Source organism: Carcharodon carcharias, chromosome 20 (genome assembly GCF_017639515.1).
Source record: "Carcharodon carcharias isolate sCarCar2 chromosome 20, sCarCar2.pri, whole genome shotgun sequence".
Taxonomy (NCBI): domain Eukaryota; kingdom Metazoa; phylum Chordata; class Chondrichthyes; order Lamniformes; family Lamnidae; genus Carcharodon; species Carcharodon carcharias.
In genome coordinates, this window is record NC_054486.1 from 66,981,860 (window position 1) to 67,009,537 (window position 27,678).

The 27,678-nt window shown below is 43.4% G+C and overlaps 1 protein-coding gene across 1 annotated transcript in view; it reads left to right on the plus strand.

Moving 5' to 3' along the window:
* trim9 (tripartite motif containing 9) overlaps positions 1–27,678 on the plus strand; it is a 131,346-nt gene that overhangs the window by 59,562 nt on the left and 44,106 nt on the right. Inside the window, exons 4-6 of the mRNA XM_041214189.1 lie at positions 20,754–20,864; positions 21,433–21,586; positions 27,365–27,510. Of these exons, the coding sequence (XP_041070123.1) occupies positions 20,754–20,864; positions 21,433–21,586; positions 27,365–27,510 (411 nt within the window). The remainder of the gene's footprint in view (positions 1–20,753; positions 20,865–21,432; positions 21,587–27,364; positions 27,511–27,678) is intronic.

Below are 27,678 nucleotides of genomic sequence, written 5' to 3' on the forward strand. Positions count from 1 at the left end.
CTGGTGCAACTCTGATGTTGACTCTAGGGGAGTAGGGGAAAGATGAATCAAATGTACCCTGTTGCAATTTGTAAAAACATTCCAAATGAAATGCCCATTTTCAAAGTTTTTTTATGTTGGTGAATGGACAACCTGCTCTATGTTTTATGGTAGAACCATTCTAAACACAAAATGGTGGAAACACTAAGCAGGTCAGGTAGCACCTGTAGAGAGAGAAATATTGATTTCACATATCTTTGTTCTAATTAACTGCGGCCAGAATTTTCAGAACAAAGCCATGCATAAGACATTTCCCCAGTGTACTGTCCAAAACAGCAAATTTCTCACGTCTGAAATAAATCGATCTCTCAGCCTGAGAAAGATGTAATTAGGTTTTTGTTTTCTGCTGGTACGTAGGATCAGCTGGCATGCACTTGTAATACCTGAGCCCTCTAGGCATCACCACTGGACCCTGGATCAATCCCTGCAGGCTCATGGTCACCTTTCCACTCTTCCTCTTTTCATTAAACAAGGTTCCTCAACATGCCCAATGTTCTGGACATTTCCTGGATTTGGTGTCTCTGCCCGAATATCTCTGAACTAGGACAATGGGTGGAGTTTTCCCAGACTTGCACTAACTGCGGTAGCGCGTGCATACGCGCGTGAGAAACAACGTTTTACCTGTTGGCTGCAATGGCCATATCGTTGCCTTCCCGGTGCGTCCCGCCTCATTAATAATGCATTCAGGGAAACACGCTGGACCGCTGATGGGCAGGCTCCTTTGCTCCAGGCGCCATATTTAAAGTTCACCAGAGTGCAGCCTACTTCAGGTCTCCTGACAATCACTCCAGGCAACACATGGCCCTGAAATCAAAGAAGATGGCAGCCCTCAAATTTAGTGATTCCTCTCTCGGGTATCTGCTGGATGCTACGATGTCCTCTACTTCTGCTCTGGCTGTATGAGGTCCACCAGTCCAGCCTGAGAAGTGGTGGCTGCGGCTGTCAGCGCCGATGGAGCAGAGAGGAGGTCAGCCACCCAGTGCAGGAAGAGGATAAGAGGATGAATGATCACATCTGTTCTGCCTGGCTATGTCAACCACCTCATTACTCTCTCAACTCACTTACAAACCCATCACATATCCACAGGGATCTCTCACTTCAAGGGACAACACACTAGCTCTCTCTTACACCCTCACATCTCCATCAGGCTCATATCCGCTGGAACTCCTGACATCATCCCGTCCATGGCACTGCTCACCAACAAATATTCCATGCAGTGCCATGCATCCTGCTCATAATCTCCATCTGTTTTCATACCGGAGAAGCTGGCTCACAACAGCAGGGAGAGGTCCCAGACTAGGGTGGAGTGGCTCACATTAGACCCCTCACTCTCACTCTTGAGGACCGTGCCATTGTGCTGACTGGCAAAGAATTGGACGTGCCTGTGGTGACAGTGAGGTAGCCAGCGAACACCTGCATGAGTATAAAAACAAAAAAACTGCGGATGCTGGAAATCCAAAACAAAAACAGAATTACCTGGGAAAAACTCAGCAGGTCTGGCAGCATCGGCGGAGAAGAAAAGAGTTGGCGTTTCGAGTCCTCATGACCCTTCGACAGAACTTGAGTTCGAGTCCAGGAAAGAGCTGAAATATAAGCTGGTTTAAGGTGTGTGTGTGGGGGGGCGGAGAGATAGAGAGACAGAGAGGTGGAGGGGGGCGGTGTGGTTGTAGGGACAAACAAGCAGTGATAGAAGCAGATCATCAAAAGATGTCAACGACAATAGTACAATAGAACACATAGGTGTTAAAGTTAAAGTTGGTGATATTATCTAAACGAATGTGCTAATTAAGAATGGATGGTAGGGCACTCAAGGTATAACTCTAGTGGGTTTTTTTTATAATGGAAATAGGTGGGAAAAGGAAAATCTTTATGATTTATTGGAAAAAAAAAGTAAGGGGGAAACAGAAAGGGGGTGGGGATGGGGGAGGGAGCTCACGACCTAAAGTTGTTGAATTCAATATTCAGTCCGGAAGGCTGTAAAGTCCCTAGTCGGAAGATGAGGTGTTGTTCCTCCAGTTTGCGTTGGGCTTCACTGGAACAATGCAGCAAGCCAAGGACAGACATGTGGGCAAGAGAGCAGGGTGGAGTGTTAAAATGGCAAGCGACAGGGAGGTTTGGGTCATTCTTGCGGACAGACCGCAGGTGTTCTGCAAAGCGGTCGCCCAGTTTACGTTTGGTCTCTCCAATGTAGAGGAGACCACATTGGGAGCAACGAATGCAGTAGACTAAGTTGGGGGAAATGCAAGTGAAATGCTGCTTCACTTGAAAGGAGTGTTTGGGTCCTTGGACGGTGAGGAGAGAGGAAGTGAAGGGGCAGGTGTTGCATCTTTTGCGTGGGCATGGAGTTGTGCCATAGGAGGGGGTTGAGGAGTCGGGGGTGATGGAGGATGATGGTCCACTCCTCCATCACCCCCTACTCCTCAACCCCCTCCTATGGCACAACCCCATGCCCACGCAAAAGATGCAACACCTGCCCCTTCACTTCCTCTCTCCTCACCGTCCAAGGACCCAAACACTCCTTTCAAGTGAAGCAGCATTTCACTTGCATTTCCCCCAACTTAGTCTACTGCATTCGTTGCTCCCAATGTGGTCTCCTCTACATTGGAGAGACCAAACGTAAACTGGGCGACCGCTTTGCAGAACACCTGCGGTCTGTCCGCAAGAATGACCCAAACCTCCCTGTCGCTTGCCATTTTAACACTCCACCCTGCTCTCTTGCCCACATGTCTGTCCTTGGCTTGCTGCATTGTTCCAGTGAAGCCCAACGCAAACTGGAGGAACAACACCTCATCTTCCGACTAGGGACTTTACAGCCTTCCGGACTGAATATTGAATTCAACAACTTTAGGTCGTGAGCTCCCTCCCCCATCCCCACCCCCTTCCTTTTTTTTCCCAATAAATTTTAAAGATTTTCCTTTTCCCACCTATTTCCATTATAAAAAAAAACCCACTAGAGCTATACCTTGAGTGCCCTACCATCCATTCTTAATTAGCACATTCGTTTAGATAATATCACCAACTTTAACTTTAACACCTATGTGTTCTATTGTACTATTGTCGTTGACATCTTTTGATGATCTGCTTCTATCACTGCTTGTTTGCCCCTACAACCACACCACCCCCCCCCACCTCTCTGTCTCTCTATCTCTCCGTCCCCCCCCACACACACCTTAAACCAGCTTATATTTCAGCTCTTTCCTGGACTCGAACTCAAGTTCTGTCGAAGGGTCATGAGGACTCGAAACGTCAACTCTTTTCTTCTCCGCCGATGCTGCCAGACCTGCTGAGTTTTTCCAGGTAATTCTGTTTTTGACCTGCATGAGTATCCTACACTAAATATCTCCCTCTCAAAGTAATCAAGTGTTCTCTCCTACTTTTGACTCTGCTGCCATGTACTAATTATCTCTACTTTGGTACATGGAGCTCTGCCAAACGCTGACACCATCAGCTAGCCAGTCCCCCGGCTCTATCCAGGTCCTCGCCTTCAGCAAAGAGGAAACCACCTCCATGGAATAGCTGGAAAATGCAGCCTGGGAGACCTGTCACAGCGCATACCCACATGCTCCACCAGCACAGACACACACACCTCGGGACCCAGATCTAGAGCAGGCTCAGGTTCACAATCAGGTGGTCACCGCACAGACATGTGTGTGATGCGGGAGAAGGCAGGTTCAGCTGAGCTCCCTGGCGCTTGGAGGACAGCTGGGGAAGAGGCATCTGTAGATGCAAATGACAAGCCCCTGGATTCGGCCTCACAACTCATCGTGGAGAGTCAGCAGAGGAGGGAGAACATCGTGTAGAGCTGTTGGAAAGCCTCAACAGAGTGACACGTGAGTGGGAGGAGTGTGTCCGCCTGCTCTCTGATGAAGTGGCGCCCACATGTATGTGCATGGAAGTCTTCACAGGAAGAATGGTGGACGCCATGGAGACCCTGGTCCAGTAGAACGCAGAGATGCACATGGACCTGCACTTCACAGTAACCATGGGTGAATTCCTGCAGTGGCAATGATAGTGGGAAATGGGGCTGCTCGACCTCACTCCAGGCGCTCCTTCCCCTCAAGTCAGGCCGGGGCCTATGGACACCTGAAGGGAGGAGGATCAGTAGCTAGACAACCTGGTGTCATCCACTCAGGAATATGAGTCCCCTTTGCCTGTGACCCCCTCAACCTGGTCCTCTGTCATCACAGAGTGAACAGCTGGCCCACAGGAGGACAGCCAAAGCAAACCGAGGCCCTCAAGGTCTTGGCTATCTGGAGTGTTATCGCTGAAGTTATCAGAGGCAGTGGGGCCAACCATTGCACAGGCTGTCTCCACCTCTGCTGCAGATGTTGAGGAGGCACCTGGAAGAAGTGATAGGCCTAGAAAAGTTAAGAAGTTTCAATCAGAATTGGTTGCATGGGTGAACACATTTTGTCACTTTTTTTATAATCTGAAAATATATTCACTTTCACTGAATAATGTGTAAAGTTGTCTTCCAGCTTCAATTACAGGCTTCGTGAGTCCTCCCACTGCATCCCCCACCTCCACTAGCTGTTCAGCTGTATGCAGCTGGACCATGAGTGATTCTGGAGGAAGAAGCGTGTTTGTGGCAGGGTCTTTCGGAGCCTTGTGCAAGCACTCTCCCATGCACGCGGAGCCTTCATTCATCACGCTCATCTCATTGTCCTGAGTGTTTACAATGTGCCTGCTGGGGTTACCTTTCAGTTGTCCACTTCTGTCCCCACCAACTGGTTGCACGCCCTTGCACCACCTGTGCCCATTTCGCTCACTTTCGATTTCGACAATCATGGTCTAGTATTCTGTTAGCTTCTGCGTTCTTTCCCAATCCCGACACCTGCCTGCCTGCCAAACCTCAACCTGCACCTCCCAACACACCCTCCTTGTCCCCCTCCCGACACACCCTTCTCTCTCTCTGTCTCTCTCCCCTCCCCGACCCCCCCACTGACATCTTTTTTATTCTACACCTGCCTTTTTCTGTTACACCTAGACTTTGCTCTCTCTTCATTGTCCCTCCCATCCCTCAACCTCACTGATCCTCTGCTGCAGCCAATGGTCAAGACCATGATGTTCCAAAGCATCAACGTAGACCTCCCACCTTCTGTGAGCTGCTTTGCGCAGAGCCGCATCCATGAGAATCCACCAGCAAGTGACGCACATGTTTCCCCCAGGGTCTGGTGGCTGTATGTCTCCAGCACCATCATCTCCTCTGATGTCTGTGAGCTGAATAAGGCCCTAACTGTGAGTCCTCACTTTAGCACATCCAGACATGGTGTGGACCAGTGTGTTTTCCCATCATGTCATGATAAATCAGGTGTGGTAGGGCGATTCTGGTTGGGCCTACTTTGTATCCCATTAGAGGAGTGCACATTGGGTTCACATCAGCCTCCAGCATAACTTGTGGTCTGTGCGGACACCACTGGATGATCCTGCTGCACTTTCAGGTTGGCGTGAAACCAATTTCTGCCCTTCACGTCGAATTGCACAGCCCCCTCCCAGCTTGCCATGACACCTGCTGCCAATGGAACCAACAAGACCATCCATTGTTTCACTGATGCTCCACGCTATCTGCAAGTCATCTTTATCCCACTGCTGGACTTCAGATATAAACTTTGGTTTCTCTAATACTGGATTCCTCTTCTCCTTTATTGACAACCAGCTCATGTTGCATCTAGCCTCATCACAGCTGTATTACATCACTGCACATTCGCATGCGCACTTTGTCTCCCGCTCCAGACAAAAGCCCATTCCTTCTCTTTCCCTGGTTTGTTTTTTCTTGCCACCTGTTGAGATTCTTTCCTCTTGTCTCCTTCATGCTACCCTTGTTTCTTCCCCAACCCATCACTGCTCTACTGCCCTTGATCCAAGGCTTGAACCCCACCCTCATCTTTCAAAGGATCCATTGAGGTACCCCGGACTATTATGAAAAATCTAAAAAAAGAAATAGGAGGAGGAATAGACTACTCGGCCCTTTGAGACTGCTCTGCCATTCAATAAGATCATGGCTGATGATCTACCTTTTTTAAAATTCATTTGCGCGATGTGGGCATTGCTGGCTAGGCCAGCATTTATTCCCCATCGCTAATTGCCCTTTGAGAAGGTGGTGGTGAGCGGCCTTCTTGAACCACTGGAGTCCATGTGGATTTTGACTCGGTGACAGTGAAGGAACAGCAATATGTTTCCAAGTCAGGATGGTGAGTGAATTGAAGGGGAACTTCCAGGTGATGGTGTTCTCATGTATCCCTTGTTCTTCTAGATGGTAGCAGTTGTAGGTTTGGAAAATGTGGCCTAAGGATTCTTGGTGCATTTCTGCAATGTATCTTGTAAATGGTACACACTGCTGCCACTGTGCATCAGTGCTGGAGGGAGTGAATGTTTGTGGAAGGGGTGCCAATAAAGTGGGCTGCTTGGTCTTGGATGATGTCAAGCTTTTTGAGTGTTGTTGGAGCTGCACTCATCCATGCAAGTGGAGAGTATTCCATCACACTCCTGACTTGTGCCTTGTAGATGGTGGACACGCTTTGTGGAGTCAGGAGCTGAGTTACTCGCTGCAGGATTCCTAGCCTTTGACCTGCTTTTGCAGCCACAGTATTTTCATAGCTAGTCCAGCTCAGTCAATGCTAACCCCCAGGATGTTAGTGGGGATTCAATGATGGTATTGCCATTGAATGTCAAGGAGCGATGGTTAGATTCTCTCTTGTTGGGGATGGTCATTGCCTGACACTTGTGTGGTATGAATGTTACTTGCTACTTGTCAGCCCAAGCCTAGATATTGTCCAGGTCCTGCTGCATTTCAACATGGACTGCTTCACTATCTGAGGAGTCACGAATGGTGCTGAACACTATGCAATCATTAGTGAACATCACCACTACTGACCTTATGATGGAAGGAAGATCATTGAAGCAGCTGAAGATGGATGGGCCTAGGACATATTCTGAGAAACTCCTGCAGTGATGTCCTGGAACTGAGATGATTGACTTCCAATAACCACAACCACCTTCCTTTGTGCTGGGTATGACTCAAACCGGTGGAGAGTTTTCCCCCTGATTACCATTGACTCCAGTTTCGCTAGGGCTCCTTGATGCCACACTCGTTCAAATGCTGCCTTGATGTCAAGGGCAGTCACTCTCAGCTCACTTCTGGACTTCAGCTCTTTTGTCGACGTTTGAACCAAGGCTGTAATGAGGTCGGAAGCTGAGTGACCCTGGCGGAACCCAAACAGCGTCAATGAGCAGGTTATTGCACCACCTTCCTGCACTATCCACATTTCTCTTAATTCACTTAGTAACCAAAATCTGTCAAACTGTTTTGACTATACACAACACGTGAGCGTTCACAATTCTTTGTAGTAAATTCCAAAAATTCACAGCTGAGTGAAGCAATTACTTCTCGTCTCAGCCCTAAATGGCCATTTTTTTTTCTGAGATTGTGACTCCAAATTCTAGATTCCCCAGCCAGGGAAAACATTTTCGCAGCATCTGTCCTGTCAAGGCCATTAAGAATTTTATATTTTTCAATTTGATCGCCTCTCATTCTTCTAGACTCCGTGGAATATAGCCGTAGGCAACTCAGTGTCTCCTCGTAGGACAGTTCTCTCCTCCACGGTACCAGTCTGGTAGACCTCAGCTCCACTCCCTCCAGGGCAATTTTGTTCTTCCTAAGGTAAAGAGGCCAAGACTGCACAAAGTACTTTAGCTGTGGCCTCCCTTTATAATTGTAGTAAGACTTCTTTACTCTCTAACAAAAGCTAACATTCCATTTGTCCTCCAAAATACTTGATATACCTGCATGTTAACTTTGATTTTATTTAAAGAGACATCCAGCTCCCTTTGAATGGAAGGATTTCCCATTCTCTCGCCATACAGAATATATTCTGTTTTATATTTTCTACCAAAGTGGTAACTTCTTACTTCACCACATTGTATTTCATCTGCTATGTCCTTGCCCGCTCTCTCAACCTGTCTATACATCTCTCTTCAGCCTCTCTGCACCCTTTTCAGTGCTTACATTCCCATCTAATTTTATACTATCAGCAAACTGGATATATTAATACAGTTGCAAATAGCAGCGGCCCAAGTTTTAATCCTTGTGGTACCCCATTGATTTCTCTTTTCTGTTGTATTCTGATATGTACTATTCTTAACTCCTCACTCCATTACCAATACTTCTTCAAACTCTGTCAATGCTTACCAGAAATGTTCCCTCTAAAGTGCACAGCTATCTGGAATATCATGCACGTTATTGTAAATGGGCAGCACACAACAGCAAGCTCGACCAGGGAGAGGTGAGGCTGAGCATTAAACCTAAATACAAAAGTGCAAGCAGCTGGAGAGAGAGTGGTACAAAGCACAGCTTTGGAGGAGCTTCAAGGTTGAACTGGAGGGAGGAGCAGGTGTGTTCTGAAGTGAGAAGGCTGGAAGGCAAAGGGCTGGACTGAGCTTCAGAAGGTGAGAGCACCTCCAGGTTCTCAGGTCCAGTGTGGCAGAAGGTGGGGACAGAGACTAAGGAAAATATCCTGGTTGTTGGTTAACCTGTGAGGAGAGAGGAGGGCAGGCTTGAACCAAATGAAAGTGATGGGAGCAGACCTACAGTGTCTGGCAGCCACCCCTTGATAAGATTGAGATTCAGGGGCGCTCACCAATTCAGCAGCTCTCAACGGCCCAAAACTCAACCTGTGTCGAAAGGATCAGATGACTCGGAGCAACTAAAGGAACCTAAGCCAGTGGGCACAGCCACAGCCACATGACCACATAAAACACAGAACCTGAAATGAAGTCGATCAATTGTTTTTGTTTTAATGAGCAGCTAATGCTTTCTGATGGGCAGATTTGGGATGAATTTTGATTATTGATCATGTATAGAGAGCATGGCCAAAGAAGACTTACTGTTAGCAATGACTGAGTCACACATACCAGCCTGGAAATCGCAGATTAAAAGCTGTTGAGATTAATGAATAAGAAATCAGCTGATTGTGAGATTTATTTCACTTCAGCAAGGTGAATGGATTTTTAAGATTCTTCATGATCTAAGCCCAGACTTCCAAGACTTGTGCATCCTTCCACATTTCATCTACTCTCCTGAAAGTGCAAACACTTTTGTCAGGAAAGGCAAGCTAACAAGTCCAGATATGGGATAAGGGAGGGACGTGAGAAGGGATAGAATGAGATGTGTGAGCAGAGAGAGAACACAGCCAGGGAGCAAAAGGATGTGAGAGTACAGGTGGAATGGGTCGGGGGAGAGGGAGAATGGGACCAGTGGGAGAAGAGTAATGTTTGTTCTAAGATGTGTACATGCATGGCTACGCTGTAATCTGGAATATCCTGTGCATTGAAGTAAACAGGCAAACTTTGTGGAAGTTCAGTGATTTTTAAAGTTTAGTAAGCTAACAATGGACAACTTTGCAAAGGGCTGTGAGCACCTCCACTAGTGACTGCTCCACAGCCAGCTTTAGCAAGGAGATTGTACAATGTGCCCAGTTATGCAACTGTTCTGCAGTCCAATAAAGCGTTCGTTACTTTGCAGTCAATGCTCGAGGGGTGAAAAGCTCTGGAACACTTGGGACTTTGCCTCTGTGTTGCTTGAGTGGGCAGATAAGCTAGAGGCCCGACTCCAATCATGTCAAAGTGGCTGCGCCTGAACTGTCTTGGCTGCAGAGGAATGGTCACTTTATATAAGGTGTCGCTTCCATATGCAAGATGTGTGACCGCTTCCCTCACCCATCTCACACCCACCCCACCGAACATACTTGAATACTACATTCAACTGCAGGGCAGCCTTTGCCCCGCCCCGCCCCAGCCTTGAAGTCCAACAGGTGTCTCTTGCGAGCACTCCGTAACGTTGCTGTGTACTCACTCCCAAGTTCCCCTCAGTGCAGCCTGCCAAGTGTACGCCTTATTCATGCTGTTTGAAACACGCCGACATGGGCGGACAATCCAGGGACAGGGTGGATGAGTTCGGCGGGCTAGCCTTATGATATGCAGATGTATTACAATGAGGTTCCTGACGTCGGATGGCAGAAATCACTACCCACTATCAATGGGCTGAGCGGTTGATTGCAAACTGGTTTCATGACATCATGAAACTAGTTTTTGGCTTCTCATCATATTGACTGCTCACGCCACTGAACACGCCCGATGGCAGCAGACATGGGCAATTCCACTCTATCTCCTAAGCATTCTTCAAAACCCTGGACCACTAACCTAGCCATGGCCATATAAGTTTCATCCGGTAGGACCTTTTCTGTTCAGATCCATCTATGATAAAATGCTGGCTGACTCTTATCTGGGACCTCTTGAATACATGCCAAACTGTCTCCAACTGTCTAATTTGTTGTCGGCTACAAAAATGTCTCAGCCATGGGGACTTCTACTATTTTGTGGGGATGGATCTGTGTTCTTGATTCTGTTGTGTTGTCTGGTTAGACTGCAACCTCTACTTGTCTGTTGAAGTCTTTCTGGGCTCCTATTGTTGGATCCCCTGCGTACCCTCTCTGACACCCTATCCACTGTACATGAATGTTGCCTCAACCAGGATTCATCACCCAACCTATTACTGTAACTTGAGCTGCACTTCCTTATTTTCCTTTCTCGTATTCTGTGTTCTCCCAGTCCATGGCCTTTACAGCTTGTCCATCATCCTGGACATTCAACCAATTTTTGTATTTTCCAGTAGATTTCCCTGCCCGTCCCACTATTGTTGCACCCCTCCAGTTATTTGATCCTTCTGGACAGTATGGTATCGGGAATCCACTTTGGGTAGTGGGCCTCCAGACAAAACATCCCTTTCCTGTTTATCACGATCAGTTTCTCTACTGGCACCTCACCCCATATCTGTCATATCCTGTTCTTTGGCGCTACCTCGCAAGTTGATTATGCAATGCACATGGTGCTTCATCATCCTCTGTCATGTTGGCAGAATCCGAAAATGTATTATTCGTTCTGATGACCCATGAAGAATGGGCTTTTATTATTTGATTCCCATGTTGAATAACCACTGCTTTTCCATCATATCCTATAACTTGCCCTAGGCCATTCCATGTCTATGCCCCTCTTGTAATAAAACAGATGACCAGAAATAAAGTCTATCTCAGATGGTCTTATGTGATGTCACAGTGCTCTCTGAATTTTTCCAAAACTTCAGCCTGGCTGAAAGCTTTCATGCCTGCATATAATGCATTCAAGTGGGCAGAGAAAGTAGAACTAATGGTATCAGTCAGTGCCAAATACAGCTTCGGATTCCTTCCATATACCAATTGGTATGGGCTAAACCCCATCAACCAAAGAATTTTTTAGCATGTACTGTCCATACCAGCACCATTTGCAATTTGCAGGCCGGTTGGTCAGCCAGTATGCAACATCTCATCAATTACTGCATGATCTCTCTCTCATAAATCATTACTGAAAGGGCTCTCAGCCGCAGTGTTCATGACTATAATATTCAATTCTTGCACATATCGCAAAATTCGTTATTTGCAAATTCTCCTCCATTATTAGTCAAAAATTTGGTTGGTGTTTCTAAGTCCTGGACCAACCTGCTTTTCTATGGCCTGGTCTACAATGGTCTGTTTATCCTTACCATGTGTCACCATAGACAGACGAAACTAGTCGCTATATCCACAAAAGTACCTTGTCCCATACGTTTAGGTCCATTGCCAGTGTTATTAAAATGTTTGGCCAGTGGAAGACTTACAGGGCGTGTTGGTGTCCTCCAGTATTTGACACAAATGTCACATTGAGATGTAACTTGTTCAATAAGAGTTTCATATTCCCCATCAACTACTCCAGTATCCTACAGCAAAGCTTTTAATTTCCATGACGAAGGATGTGCGAATTGTCTGTGTAATTTCCAAATAATTCTTTGCATCACAGCAGAGTTGCCTGTATTTAATCTGAAAGTAGCTGGAAACAACTGTTTTTCCAAAAATGTTTTAGGGCAGCAGCCATTCGGTCTAAAAGAGTCTTCTGTGTGAAACTGAACCCCGGTCATTACCAGAAGTCTACCTATATGGGAAATTTGTGCACAATGAATACAAGCAGAGACTCGGGAATCTTTAGGTCAAACTTTATCAATCTCTTATTATGGGACTTTGATAGATTGTCATAAATTTATCAAAAGTTGACCACACTTCATAGGCTTCCAACAGATCATCTTTCTTGTAAATCCTATCCATAAATTGTAATAGAAGAGTTAATCCCTCCTTGGTATCCAAATCACCCACATCCAGCTCCAAAAATACTTTACTTCTAATATTACTTTTTGTCAAAGCTAAAGCCTTACCTTGGTTCCTCCCGGAAAACGATGTAGTCCAAGTCCACATTTTCGCCTCATTTTTCCACTGTTCATACAGTTCAAACTCCAAACAAAAAAGTAAATAATCGAAGCTTGAGAATTTGCATGGGCCTCAGGCATTTTGCACCACAGGTTGCTGGGAGCAGTACTTTTGTCAGAAGGTAGAGACAAAAATTCTTGTTCAGCTTCCAGCCACCATGGCTTGATGTTCATCCTCTGCTATCATGTTACAAATTGCTGCTCATTCACCGAGTAAAGGAAGAATCTGGAGCCAGTCTTTTCTTAACATAGGTTAAGCATTCACAAAACCCAGAGGGCACAGGCTCCCTTTCCTCCTCAATTGATAACAGCTGCTTTCACGTACAGAGTATGCACTTCATTGTGACAGGATTGCAACATTAACATGGAAGTGTGGCTTCATAGGCAACACTTACCCCACTTCTCTAACAGCACCTCAACCATGAGCAACTCCGCTTTCAAATAAATATCCAGGTGGCTGAAATTGATAATTGCTATATTTTCTTGTATATTGTTACTTCCGATTATATAATATTCAATTTCCTGAAATGATCTGCAAAATGCAATAAAAATTTTAACACATCCTTCCATCAGCTAGATATGCCAAAATTTAGAGAATCTCATGAGCAGTCTAGACATGCTTAAAATGGCTGTGCTCGATTTTCTATACTAGAATGTTTAAGATGCTTATGATACAATCATGAAAATTTTACAAACTTGAGTTTAAATTTACTGATGCATTCAAGAAACAGGTCTCTGAGGATTTTTTAAAAATTACCCTGAAATAAATCTGTAAAAAAGGCACCAAAAATGTGGCAGTGGGTCACTTGCATGCTCAAATATTTTGGATGCAAATTTACAGCCCACTCAGAACAAGTGGAACCCCAAGAAATTATGTAAGCTGCACTTGGTATAAAAAAACAAAAGAAATTCAAGCATCATGTAAAAACAGGCCTGGATGATACTCCTGAATTTCCTTTATCTTTTGCACTAAGAATCAACATTACTCTGTACTTCCACTGTTCTTTAACCACAGGCTTTTGGAGAATTCCAGGTTTATGTCTTGTTCCACCTGAATTTAATTTGCATGACCTTACTAATTACAATAGATGGACCTTGGTTGCTAAAATTAGTGTAACATGGGCTTGGGTAACCAACATATGCAGAAAACCTCCTGACCAAACTGACATTTAGGGAATAGACCCAGGCCTATCTATAATCAATGAATTTAACATCCATTCTAGTTCAATTTGTGCTTTCTTTTTTTCTTGTTTTTTCTACCTAGTCCTCACTTTGAAATATTTTTAATATGCAATCTTAGGTACCAGCAATTTTCCTTTAAATCTTTTTGCACAGCCATGCATTCACAAGTTATTTATCACGGGAAAAGACCTGCACAGTACTTTTTCAAGCAGCTGCACACTGGTGTAGCTTAGTGGGACATTGGTTACTGGAGCAGCAAAAGAGAGTTCCTAACCATGTAAAATATACTAAATTGAATTTTGTTCCATATGGATTTAATTAGCTGAGCCAACTGCTTGAAAATGTGATTTCCAAAATCAGCTGATTTGTTTTGCAACCATTTGATTTTGTGTGTTTTGCTGATCATTGGGCAGAAGGATAACATTTGGGGGTGGAAAATAATTTTCTGTCCCTTGTAAATTAATTTCACATGGTAATTGAACAGTTAATAAAATAACTTATTTTGTTTTAAACCTATAATAACTTCAACTGTATTGTTGCAAGGCTGCAAAAATGTATAAGTTTGTATTATCATTCACACACTAAATACTGGTGCCAAGAATAATGTCACAATTTACAACAGCAATACTGGTTGATATTCAGACCATTTTTAAATTTTAGTTTTAAATTTGTTATGCATTGTTCGGTCTTGGCAAATTTTCTAGCTCCATGGCTACTGTAATTGTGTTCTTTTGAACTGTAGCGGCCCAGGTTGAGAGTTCTTTGCATTTAAACAATACTTTTGTGCTTGTCACTGAAGCAACATAAGTAATAGCGCAACAAGGCAAGAAATAGAAAACCATCTCCACTGTAAAGTTCACCACTGCTTGGAGCTTGAACTTGGTGCAGATGTAACAACTAGTAAAATGCCTCAAGCTGTTTCACAAGAACACTATCAAATACAATTTGACACTGAGCTATATGAGAAGCTATTTGGAATAATGACCAAAAGCTTAGTCGAAGACATAGGTTTTGAGAAGTATTTCAAAGGAGGAGATTGATAAGTAGATAGTTTAGGATGGAAATTATGGCCTTGGCAGCTGAAGGCACGAACGGTGGAGCTGTTACAATCTGGGATGCTGAAGGCCAGAAGATTTTGATGAGTGCAGGGAGGGGTGAAGCCATGGAAGGATTTGAAAATGAAGATGAAAATTTTAAAATTTGAGTCATTGCTAAACCTGGAGCCAGTTTAGGTCAGTGAGCGAGTGGTTGGCAAATGGGCCTTAGTGTGGGTTAGGATACAGGTAACAGAGTTTTGGATGAGCTCAAGTTTATGCAGAGAGGAGGATGGAAGGCTGGTCAGGAGCGCCCTAGAATAGTCAACTCTAGAGGTAACAACAGCATGTATGAGGCTGCCAGCAACAGGTAAATGGAGTCTGGAAACATTAGAGGTAAACATGTACAGTCTTGGTGGTTGCGTGAATTTGTGTTTGGAAGTTCATTTCCAAATCAGATAGACACCAAAGTTATGAACAGTCTGCTTAAACCTCAGGCAGCTCCCAGGGAGAGGAATGGAGTCATTCACTAGCTAATGGAATTTATAGTGGGCACTGAAAACAAAAGCTTTAATTTTCCTAATATTTAGCCGGTGGACATTTCTGCTCGCCAAGTACTTGATGTCAGACAAACAGTGTGACATATAAATCAATGGAGGAGTCGAGAGTGGTGGTACTGAGGTAGAACTGGATGTCGTCAAATTGCATGTTGTACCTGTTATGTTTTTGGATCATTGTGGAGGTGAAGAGAATAGATCCTTTATGGGGGAGTTCCCAAGGTAACTGCAGGATAGGAAGATAAGTCATTTACAGGTGATTTTTTTGGGGGGGTACAAGTGGATAGATAAGAATGGAGCCAAGCAAGTGCAGTCCCATCTACCTGACTGGATGATGGAGGAGAGGTGCAATGTTGTTTTGTGGTTATTATGACACAGCTGATAGTAAAGGCTGAGTTTTTCAAATCCCAAAGGGAAACTTGAAACAACCTAGTTTTGCAATTTGTATGTTTTGAGATGCAGTAGTAATAAGACCACTGAGTCTCAAGAGGTTTTTTATAAAACTAAATTAAACATTTATTAAGACAAGAATTATTGTAAGCACATACATATGTCTACAAAATTATTATAATAGCTACAAAAATCCCCTAGTTAATCTGACTCTCAGCTACGCCTCCATTAAGGCAACAGTAAAACACAGATTTAAACAGACCCCTGGCAAAGCACACTCTGGACAGTCGCATTCAAAAAGAGTTTCTTTCAGCTCTGGGTCCTTGCAGACAGCGGCTTGAGGCTTACAGGCTGGAGGCTTTAGATCTTAGAATCCCTTCACCTTTTATCAACAGCCTTCTCTTCCTTTATACATGTTTTTGAATGCAAATTCTCATTGTATCACTTGGTTTTTTGAACTTTAACTCTTCTAACAATAAAACCCTTTCATAAAATCAATTTTATTAGTAAGCTTTGGAAAAAGTAAACACATTGTTTGGCTTCTTCAAGCAAGGTGATATTTCACCCATTCTTTTGAATGGTTTATTTAAAAATGCAAATTTCCGCCTTTACACTTCACCTTGTAATTTACCTAATTAACATTTCAAACCTACTTCTTTTCTATACATCAAAGCTTCTAGACCGGCTGACATTAATCCACTAAAGACACGCGCGCACGCACACTACAAAACTCTATTTTAAAATAATTTCCAATAACATTATAGATGTTCTTATATCTTCTTGACAGTAGTCCAGAAAAAAATAACGATTGTGCACAACACATTTAATTTTAGTCCACCTAAATAAAAATACATCTAGCACACATTTTGTTTGTCAAAATTCAGATGTAAATATCTCATGATTTGCTCAAATTTCAGACTACTAATCTATCAATCCGATTAAATCATTTGGGGCGGGTGGGGACACAAAAAAATCGGTTTGGCATTGGGTCACGTGTAGGTATCTAGAAAGCCAACAATGGATGACACCAAACACAGGGTGGTAAAGATAGAGGCAACTAAGGTCTAGTGTGACAATGAGCATTGATCCATCTTAGAGTATTACATTTGTGACTCAATTATCTGCAGATGATTGAGAGGCAATGCCAAAGACTGAGAGTGCCTGGGAAGGCAGTCACTGACCTGTGTTCTCTCCTTCAAGATGACCTGTGGCCCCTTGGACTGGAAGGGAGCATACTGTCTGTGGCCCCTTCCAGGGCCTCACAGGGACCATGTGCGGTATCTCACAGGCAGTCGCACATTGCTGAAGCAGAAAGGTTGCCACCTCACTATTTAAAAGGGCCAGAGACTTGCTGCACCAGTACAGATCCAGAGAGCCAGGCCACAAATTTATTGGTCTTTGGTCCAATTGTGGGTTTCCCACAGGTGCAGTGTGTAATCAACTGTACGCATGTGGCAATCGGAGCTCCCTGGAATCAACCTGCAACCTTCACAAATAGAAAACCAATTAATGTACAATGGTCTGCAACCACTGGAAATGTATCCTCCAGATATGTGCTCGGTTCCCAGTGAGCTGTCGTAATGCATATATTCTTCGCAACTCCTACAGCTGTTCAAGACCTTTGCACGCCTGGAGGGTTGGATCCTGGGTGATGGGCTTTCCACTCAAAACCTGCTATGACACCAGTCAGAAATCCTCAAGCTCCAGTGGAAGAGCAGTACAATGGCTCCCATGGTTTCACAAGGGCTACAGTAGAACAGACCATCGGAATGCTGAAAATGAAGTTCTGCTGCCTGGACTGCTCTAGCAGAGCACGTATGTGCCTCAGGGATTATAGCAGCCTGTTGCGCACTGCACTACCTTATGCAACAGACATAGAGGAACCACACTCCTTATCGAATGAGGATGTATCAGAACACACAGGCCTGCATGTTGGTCTTTCAGAATTGGATACCAAGGCCATGGAGAGATGTGTGAAGGAGGCCCATGAGTCCCTCATTCTCAACAGGTTTCAGCAAGCATGAAGTCCTTGAAAACCAATTGGCGCTAAGCCTTACACCCATGTGACCTTTGCATATCCACCCAACATCAAATCACCAATGATGCAGACAAGCCAATCCATTCTTACCACCCAATCATTGAGTTGTCAGTATTTATTCATCCATACAGGATTGCCACTTATCATGCAAGTAATCGCCCTGCTAAGCAAATCCCACCAACAAAACCATCCATAAACATGAATAAAGTGTATAATATTTAATCACAAACTAACAAAGGCTGCAATTTAATGTTGGAACACCCATACCACATCTTTGTGTGACTATAAGCTCTTGCATTTATGCTTACAGTCACTATGATGTGTGTGACTCCAACATATGCAGCTGAGGAGGAGGCAGGCTGCTGAGTGCAATCCTGTGTTGTCTGAAATGACCTTAGCAGCCATCCTGTGGTTGCCTAAGGCCTGCAGAGCCTGACATGCTGAGGGGCTACTGCACGGGTACAGATGCATTCTCTTTGGCCTCGCCTACTGGATGCACTGGCAAAGGGGAAGAGGATAGGCTGCTGACTGTCGGAGTGTCCTGAGAGGAAGTGCCTGAAAATTTGGCTGGCGTTCCTCCTCCATCTCTGTGAGCGATGGCACCTCCCTGATTACTGGCAGAGGAGTGTCTGACATAAGGATGCTCACACCTGCAGAGGAGGCAGCAGTGGAGTTGGCCAGACAGCGGGTTAGACAGGCAACTGCAGATGGCGAAGGAGTGCCAACCTCTGGAGGGAAGCCCAGGCACATCGCGTCCACCTCTCGCCTTGCCACCACTGCATAGAGCCCATGGCCAGAGTGATGGCGCACAGGTCTGAACACATAACTGGCATCCACTGAGTGGTCTGCTGAATCTGGTTGTTCTTGATAATCGCCAACCTCTCCATGGAGGGAGTCAAGCACTTGCCCACCTGAGTCTTGGGAGAACTCATGGCCTGGGTGTCCCTGCATGTCTGCACAATGCCTCTGGCAGCTCTGCCAGATGTTCCTCTGCCTGTCTCTGCATCTCCCATAAGTTTCTTGTGGCTGTGACTAGAGTTCCTTCATCAGCCTGGAGCTCAGCATGTGCCTGGCCTCCATCAGTGTTCCAACTATCAGGCCATAGCCTCCATCAGCTGCACCAGTGTGTCTATGATGTGCTTACCAGAATTGACCCCTGATTCTAAACATGATCGCATAACTACCGAGATGACTATATCTGCACTGGTGGGGGGTACAGGTAAAAGTGTGGTAGTGCACCCTCAGGCTTTGACAACCTCCTCCTTAGAGGTTGACTAGAGGAGCATAGATAATGGAGCAGGCCGTCCCTCCAGAATGAGAGGATCTGCATTGGAGAACAGAAAGAAATAGGTTTGCCTTATTTACAATCCCTCTTCTCGTCGCTCTGTTACACATGTCTGCTTTCTGCCAGGTAGTTAGCACCAAGCTCGAGGCCTTCTCACTCCCATCTCTCTGCACTCCTTCGCCATCTGCGGTTGCCCATCCAACCTGCTGTCTGGCCAACTCCACTGCTGCCTCTTCTGCAGGTGTGAGCATCCTTATGTCAGACACTGCTCCACAACTTTACACGTTCTTTGGCATTGGGTGCCATTTTCCCCTGCAGACATAAGGGGCGAATGAGTCTCGGCTCAATGGACAATTTAACCCCCTTATCAGCAAACCCTTGTGACAGACAATGGGACCCCTGAGTAACCTGCCCATGCTCCCATTCTCGTGCCACTTGTACAACAATGGGATTCTGTAGACTCTGACCCACATATGTCCAGGTCTAATAATGTATCTATTGCTGTGTTTTACACTGTACTCTACTGCCTGCCCAGTCCGTCCCCTCACTGGAAGACATTGTTTGTTGCCCTCATGAGAGCCACATAGATCTCATGTCACTATTCTGCTTGCCCTGGTGGTGCAGAACATGTCATCATCCCTTTTCCTGCATTGGGCGCAGGTTGATGCTGTTTGTGGGGAAGTGCATCTCATGCTGTTCTCTTGACTGCTAGGAGAACCTGCAAGGAGGCATCCCTGAAATGTGGGACCACGCATTGTCTGCTCTTAGACATTTTCCAGCTGAAGGTTGAGGTCGAGGTGATGCTCCTGGGGGTCAATAGAAGGAAGGCTGAGGTTGAGGTTATGTTCCTGGGGTTTGTCTCAGCCGATGCCACACCAATGCTAATTAGTGCATATCCGGGTGCTGCTTAAAAATAGCATCTGGGCCTCCAGTCCTGTCAGCTGACAGTGGGTTCAGTGGCTTCCTGCCCATCCCTACCATGTTATTGGCCAGGTCCTGGCCTAGGCATATTTTATTGGCTGGACAGCCATTCGCACCGCAACTGGGTGTTCCTTTTGCTTCAAGGTCCACTGTCAAGACCCATGCCGGGAGATCTAAATTCTGCCCACTATCTGGAAATGTGTCGTTCCTCAGGCTACAATAATGTTTGTCAGTTTATTGCATCTGCTCTGAAAATAAGCAGAGGCATAAACTTTAGTACTGAGAACATTTCATGGGTAAATTATTTTCAATTGCTTATTTTATTAATTTCAGTGGGAAGTTGGCTCAGAGAAGAGTTATAAGAACATGTGTACTTTGGTTACTTTATACTAAGAATTTAAAATAAAATTTTAGATTATTTATCTTTTCTCATTGCAAACTACAAAGTGTTTTTCTTGAATTTGTTTTCTAATATCTTGAAAATGAAATGGAATTAGAATTTTAAATCTTTTTAATTGATTTATTTCATGGGAAGATTATTCCAGTGAACTTTTTAACAAGATGGACTAATGGTTACAGCCCTTGTAATTTATTTTGTTTATCATGAATTTGCAACAAAATTGTTCACCGATTTAATTATCCGACTGGAGAATGAAGGAAACCTTGTCTTTTTTCCCAGAACCAAACAATTATTTCATTACCTCTGCACAGAAATCCTAGAAACTTTTCTGTCCAAACTGTTCCTAAGGAGATGTGCAATCCACCATCACTTTCACACTTAAACACCTTTATCTGCTTACAGTCGCATAACAAAGCACACAAGATAAGCCATGCAGCTCATTCTGCTATTCAGCAAGATTATGACTGAACTCATAACCTTTGTCTGTTGGATAATTTGTTTCTGTTGGATTATTCATTCTGATATCTTGATACCCAAACTATTAATATCCTGAGATTGGTGATAGTTGTCCCTTCTTTGTAGGTGGTCAGAGATCAAATCAGCCATTGCACAGTCAAACTGCGCCAAACAACTGGCCTGATGGAATACTGCTTGGAGGTAATTAAGGAGAATGACCCCAGTGGCTTTTTACAGGTCAGTGTGTAATTGTCAGTGCTCCCATATTACTGATTATACTATTCAATGATATTCAGCAATTTGCATAGGATCCCCTGATTTTGTTCCTGTCTGTTGCAACTAGATATAGCAAGTGCTTGGAGAATTGCTAAATTATCCATACATCAATATGGCCTCATGGCTCACATAATGGAAGCCTTTTTGCCTTTGATTTTTGTCTCTATATTAAAACCAATACGCAGAAATAATTTCATTAATTTGTGTACTTATTTATGTGTATCAAAATGTGTGGATTTTTTACTTCTAACATTTTTGAAAAATGCACATTGTTTGATTTAATTCTGGCCTCACTATTGACAACTAATAGAAGCTACAATAACTAAGACTGAACAAAAAGTAATCATATTCTAAAATTCTTGCCTCAAAACTCTGAAAGACACAGTTGTGCGCCCAATTTCAACTTAAAATATATTATGGAAAATAAGAGATTCTTATAGTATTTTTGAAGTCTGGCGTTGTAGCTCTAATGACATGCATATCACTTGGGGATGTGAGTATAATTCTGACTGGTTAAGTTTGTTTACAGATATCAGATGCTTTAATAAGGCGCGTACACTTTATTGATGAACAGTGGGGAAAAGGCATACTGCAACCTCGCATGAATACTGACTTTGATTTAACACTGGACAATGCATCACTGCTACAAACTATCCTTCAGTTGGACTTCGTACAGATGAAAGGTAGGGATCAGTCCATGGAGATGTGGGCCAGGATTTTCGAAGGGCCACGGGGTCGGGACCTGGCGCAGGCAGGCTTTGAAAATCGTGATCCTGGAGGTCGTCTCTGGCAAGGTAGAGGGGATTGTGCTTGCTGCCAGCTAATGGCCCTTTAACCTTTTTAAGGTGTTTGTTAAGGGCCCTGCCAATTCCTGAATGCCGCTTTCAAAATTTTTCTCTAGCAAACCCAAGCAGTTCTGTCAGGTTCACTGCAGGACCCAAATAAATTTCTCTGCTGTTGTCTTGGAATCAAATCTGCGTGGCCAACTATCGTTGGCATGATTGCTGGTTCTTACCTTGTCATGCAAGACTGCTATCTGCCTTGGTCCACCTCCATAGCCTTCCCAGAAGCTGCCTGCTCTAATTGGCAAGACAGCAGCATTTCCCCCCCACCTCCCCCACCAAGCATGGCTGCTGTCTTTGCCATTGGTACCAGGCAGGCAGCACCCATTTCCTGGAGGCGCTTGACACCTCTAATTTTGGGCTGCAAGCTCAATTCCTGGTCAATTAGGCCATTTGCATTTAAAAATCACATTCCAGTCAAGATCCCACATTGAAAATCCAGCCCACGATCTGCGCATAAACTTTTTTTTGGCTAGATAAACCAACTATGGTTTCCAAAACAAATATAACTTGGTCAGGAAATTGATTGATTATAGCTATTAACTCATCTCTATGGTTTCTCCCTCAGTTTCCATACTTTTGCAAAGAATACACTTGTCATCTTAATGTGATTACATGCCATAATTTTAATTTTATCAGTAATGACTTTTAGAGTAAAGGAGGTGAATAACAGGTAGAATGGCAACCTGTGCTCTTGGACAGCAACAGAACATTTACTTAAAATTTTGAGGTTGGGAGGAGGAAGGGACGGCATTTCTTGTGCTCAGAAGAATCAAAAGGGAATATTTCAACAGAAGATTTTTAGACCTGCAACCCGTTTCTTAAAATAGTTTACCGCTATGGAGGTTTTTAAATGTGCTCATCTACATGAAGGTGATAGCACATCTTGGGACTCAGGTGCTGATCGGATTCTGATACACACTAAAGCCAAACTGGGAGGCCATTTTAGTCTACCTGGGCTTTGTAATAGATGTGATACAACTCCTGTCTAAGTTTCCTTATGTCCGGAGTGTGCCATAGGAGAGAGTCCATACTGTACCACAGTGTAATTCATCATAAAAATAATTATTAAATGAATATTAATAATTAGTCAAAAATATACAAGTAACAATGAGGCAGATACAGAGTGCAGTATTGTTAAGTGTGCATTGTGTGAACATTGTAATCACATATACTCATGACTTGGAAAATCTACTGGATTCCAAAAATAGCCTTTTTAACCTATTACATATCCCTAATGTTTGTTTTTTTGCTATGACTTATTGCCATATTACTGTTAGAAGCTGCTGTAATTAATTTGTCCAAACCCTCTTACAGTTGGGGTATCTTGCCTCAGGTTAATAAAATTAATTGAGATTTTTTCTTTTATGAAATAACTGACTGTAAATCAGATTTTTCGTAAATTTATTTGTTCACAACTGTCTTTCTAATTTTATGACTATCTGTAATTTAATCCTTTTCATTTGCAAGAACTTGAAAACTTGATGAAAATTTCAGCCAAAGTTACAGACTCTTAAAGGAAAAGTATTCCAATATTTTTGAATGGCTCAACAAGTGTAATTGGAAAAAAAATGTTTCATATAGACTTCGTTTTTTTTAACTAGTAATATAAACATTACTGATTATATATGTGATGTTGAAGGTTGATGTCGGAGCTAATTTGACATTATTTGCTCCTTTTTAGTTAAGGGCTGTATTTAGAATTGTAGCTAGGAGATCAAAATAAAAGGAATCTTTCTTGAGGACTGTATTAGCAGGTGGGAGTTAAATGGCCATTTGAAAGGAATGCATTATGGAATAAAGTGTGAGCATGGTAAGAAATTCAATAATTGAAATTAAGCTTCCTACCTTGCATCTGCAGCAACCCAGGCCAAGATTTTCACCCCCAGGTCAGGTGTGCAGAGTCAGGAGATTTCTGGGGTCTGCAAACCCAACCTTTAAAAATGTCCACCTGTGGGTCAGGTGTTTGGTCAGGAGCTGGGGAGGGTGGTGGATGTGGGCTGAAATAGGATTCAGGGTGGGCAACCCCAGAACAGGTGTGAAGGCGGGCTGGGCGCAAGGTCTGCCTCCGTGCTCCGGCACCGTGTTTAAATAAATAAAAGATTTTTTAAAATAATCAAACAAAAAAAAATCCCTCACAAACTTCCTGTGTCCCATCCATGCCAACCATGCCCCCTCCCCCCCACCACCCTTTTTCCACAACCACCTCCATGTCAATTCACCTAGTATCCCTGCACAGTTTCTTGACAGCTTAGACAATTCCTGGACAGTTCCCTTGACAGCTGGACAGTTCCAATGAATTTGTGCATAAAAACTGCACAATCATGTTTAATTTTCAACAAGGGCGCCTTAGTTCTCCCGATTGTGTCCCAGGACCCTATCCATATGGGCACCTTACCTCTTCAAAGGGGTACCCTGGCTATCCAAAGAATTCGCCAAGTTCAGACCTCCTCCTATCTGGTCTGTTCTGTGCACTCCAGGATTCATGCAGCTAGAGTTCAAAAATCCCAATTCAGTAGAGGAAACTGGTGATTTAAATGGCCAGCTGCCTCCGTGATTCCATCCCAAATTCGCACAAGGATTCAGGGGCGGGACTTAGAAATTTCGGCCATTCCTGGGATTTTCACCTTGTCGTGGCAAAAATCTGGGCCTCAGTGTAAGCTTTGTAGATTTATTGGGACCAGTCACCAGGAAGACTTTTCCCCACTGATTCTTCCTGATGGCTTGTCTCAGAAAAACTGCAAATTTATATTTGAAGCTGGCGCCAGGTGCATGAGATCAACAATCAGGGAACATTGGCACAAAGCACCCCTCTTAGGTCCACATAAATGCGGCTTTATTCATTGGTGGAGTACTTTGGTTTGACCAATAGGCTTGGGTAATGAGCTGTACCTGCAAGGGAAAGGAGGGGGAAGGGTTTGACTTTTCTGTATAAGTATTATGTAGATTGAATAACAAAGGACAGTTTCAGGAATCATGATGACCCCAGCCCTACTGAATGAATTGAGCACAGGCAGAGGTTGACTGGGCAATTACATTAAGGTTCATGAGCTTTGCACACAGGTTCAAAGATATTGCATAATGAGTGAAACCATAAAGTTAGTGATGTGAAGTATAATTTAAGTGCTGATATGTTTCACATTGACATCACACTGCTTAATTCTTCAATTTGGCTCAATATTTTATCAAGCACAGCATCTATTTCAGTGATTTTTTTTTCATTTTGAATCCTTATGAACTTTAAAGCTTAAGTCTTACTTTTTTATACTTTACTGCATGAATCCTCTTCAGGTAGAATATTTATTCTGGATTTCTACTACCTTGTGCGTGGGAAATATGCTTCCTGCTTTTACATGTTAATGGCATGGATCTAATTTTAAAATTATGCTCCCTCGTTCTGGATTCCCCCACCAGGTGAAATGCCTTCCCTAGCCTAACAAATTCCTTTATCATTTTAAGCACCTCAGTTAGATCAAGAAGCATGACACCATCCAGAATAAAGCAACCCGCTTGATTGGCACCCTATCCACAACCTTAAACATACACTCCCTCCACCACCGATGTGGTGTATACCATCTTCAAAATGCACTGCAGCAACTCACCAAGGTTCCCTCAACAGCACCTTCCAAAACCGCAACCTCTACTTCCGAGAAAGCCAAAAGCAGCAGATTTATGGGAGCACCTACAAGTTCCCCTCCAAGTCACACACCATCCTGACATTGATCTATATCACCATTCCTTCACTATTGCTTGGTCAAAATCCCATAACTTCCTTCCTAACAGCGCTGTGGGTGTTCCTACACCACATGAACTGCAGCGGTTCAAGAAGGCAACTCATTGCCACCTTTTCAAAAGCAATTCGGGCTGGGTAATAAATGACACCCACTTCCCATGAATGAATGAGTAAAACAAAATCACCCCTCAACTTCCTAAGCTTACTATAAGAAACACAGAAAACGCTGGAAAACTCAAGGTCTGACAGCATCTGTGGCGAGAGAAACAAAGTTGACGTTTCGAGTCCATATGACCCTCTAGGGGGTCATACAGACTTGAAACGTCAACTGTTTCTCTCTCCACAGATGCTGTCAGACCTTCTGAGTTTTTCAAGCATTTTCTGTGTTCGTTTCAGATTTCCAACATCCACAATATTTTGCTTCTAAACTTACTATTGCATTTGTGTTTCAGTACTGTGAATCCTTTTGACTTCATGATTTCTTGAGCTTCCTTTTTATCAAAAGTACCATTCATAAAATCTATACGAAAGTGTAAAGACAGTTATGCAAAACAAATTGATTTATTTTGTCGAAAGTAATCCATCTTCAGTAAACTCTTACCCTAATGTAAAGTTTGAAATTATTAAAAGGAACATTTAGAAATACATAAATTCTCAAAAGAGGGAGCTGGTGATGAATGACAGGACTGCCTTAATATTTGGGATCATCATGAATTCTTTGCTGACACTTAATAAGCACCTGGATCTTCCACAATTACAGTTTGAACTTTTAAATTTTAAAATCTCCAAATAGATCTGAATTAAAAATTGAAAGTTATTAACCCATAGGACAAGGCTACGGGCCAAGTGCTGGAAAATGAGATTAGAGTAGATTAGAGCCTTGATGACCGGCACAGACATGATGGGCCAAAGGGACTTGTTCCATGCTGTAAAAACTCTATGACTCTATCTGCTTGCGGTAACGAATACAGTATCTGAAATTTGAAACAATTAATTAATGGTGGTGCTTGGCTCTCTTCTATAACAAAAGATTTTTTAAAATATGGCAGCTGACCTGCACATCATGTTAGATTAGGATTAACTAAATTAGATGCAGATTAATTTTTCAAAAGAAATTCCAAGAAATAGTTCAATTCTCGAATTAAAAGCTTCTCCGTAGGCCTTTTTACATACATTTATATCAGTAACCATGTGCTATTCTTTCAGTATAAAAGATCTATAATTCACTGGTTCTCCAAAGAGTGAGTTAGGTCTCTCTTGTTGAGGGCTGCAAAATAGAATTGGAATGTCTTGCCATCTTTTGCATTTTTTTTAAAATGAGCAGTCGTTTTAAGTGAAATCTGAATGCATGCCATAGAGCTATATTTTCTGGCTGTAAAATACATTTTTTCACTGGTATGATTTATGGAATAGTGAGAATAATGCCCATCGAAATAAGAACAGTGCAGTTGGTTGGTTTCTAATTTACAGTCCCGAGTACAGGTTTTAAAAATCAAATATTAGGGTTTTATAATGATGAGCTCTAGCTTTTTGCAGTTGCTGTAAGTTTTTACAAAATATGACCAAATGAATAACACAAAGGGCTTAGCCAGGCATCCAAAGAAGAACTGTAATTCTGCCAAGGTTGTTACTTGTAGTCACCTCCAAGCACACATGACATACATAGTACAACAATTGATCAGATATTACTGAGTCTGCAAAAATTACTGTAACCATCAGCACTGTGGATCTTTTTCTCTGACTCCTGCAATTCCAACAGCTTAAATATGGCCTAATGGTCCTCTGGCTAAACTCCAGCCGGTAAGTCAATTGCCATGTTGAGAATAGTTATTTGCAATTTTCCAGAAGCAACAGTTACACTCATTTCTGCTTAGTTCCCTCTCCAGTGCCATCAGCCCCAATCCTGCAGCTGGAAGAATGTTGTACTCGCAACAACAGTGCTACGTTGTCCTGGAAACAGCCACCACTCTCGTTAGTTCAAGTAGAAGGCTACATTCTAGAACTAGATGATGGAAATGGCGGCCAATTTAGAGTAAGTCTTGCAGAATGCAATCATGGATGAAAATAATTGAGAACCAAGGAGATGTGTGATATCCTTTTTCTTTTGAAGAAGGCAAAGTGCTTTCCTGACACACTGCATGCAGAGGAGGTGTGTTTGAATGTGAAGCAGTATTTGCAATGAATGTAAACTATATTTGCT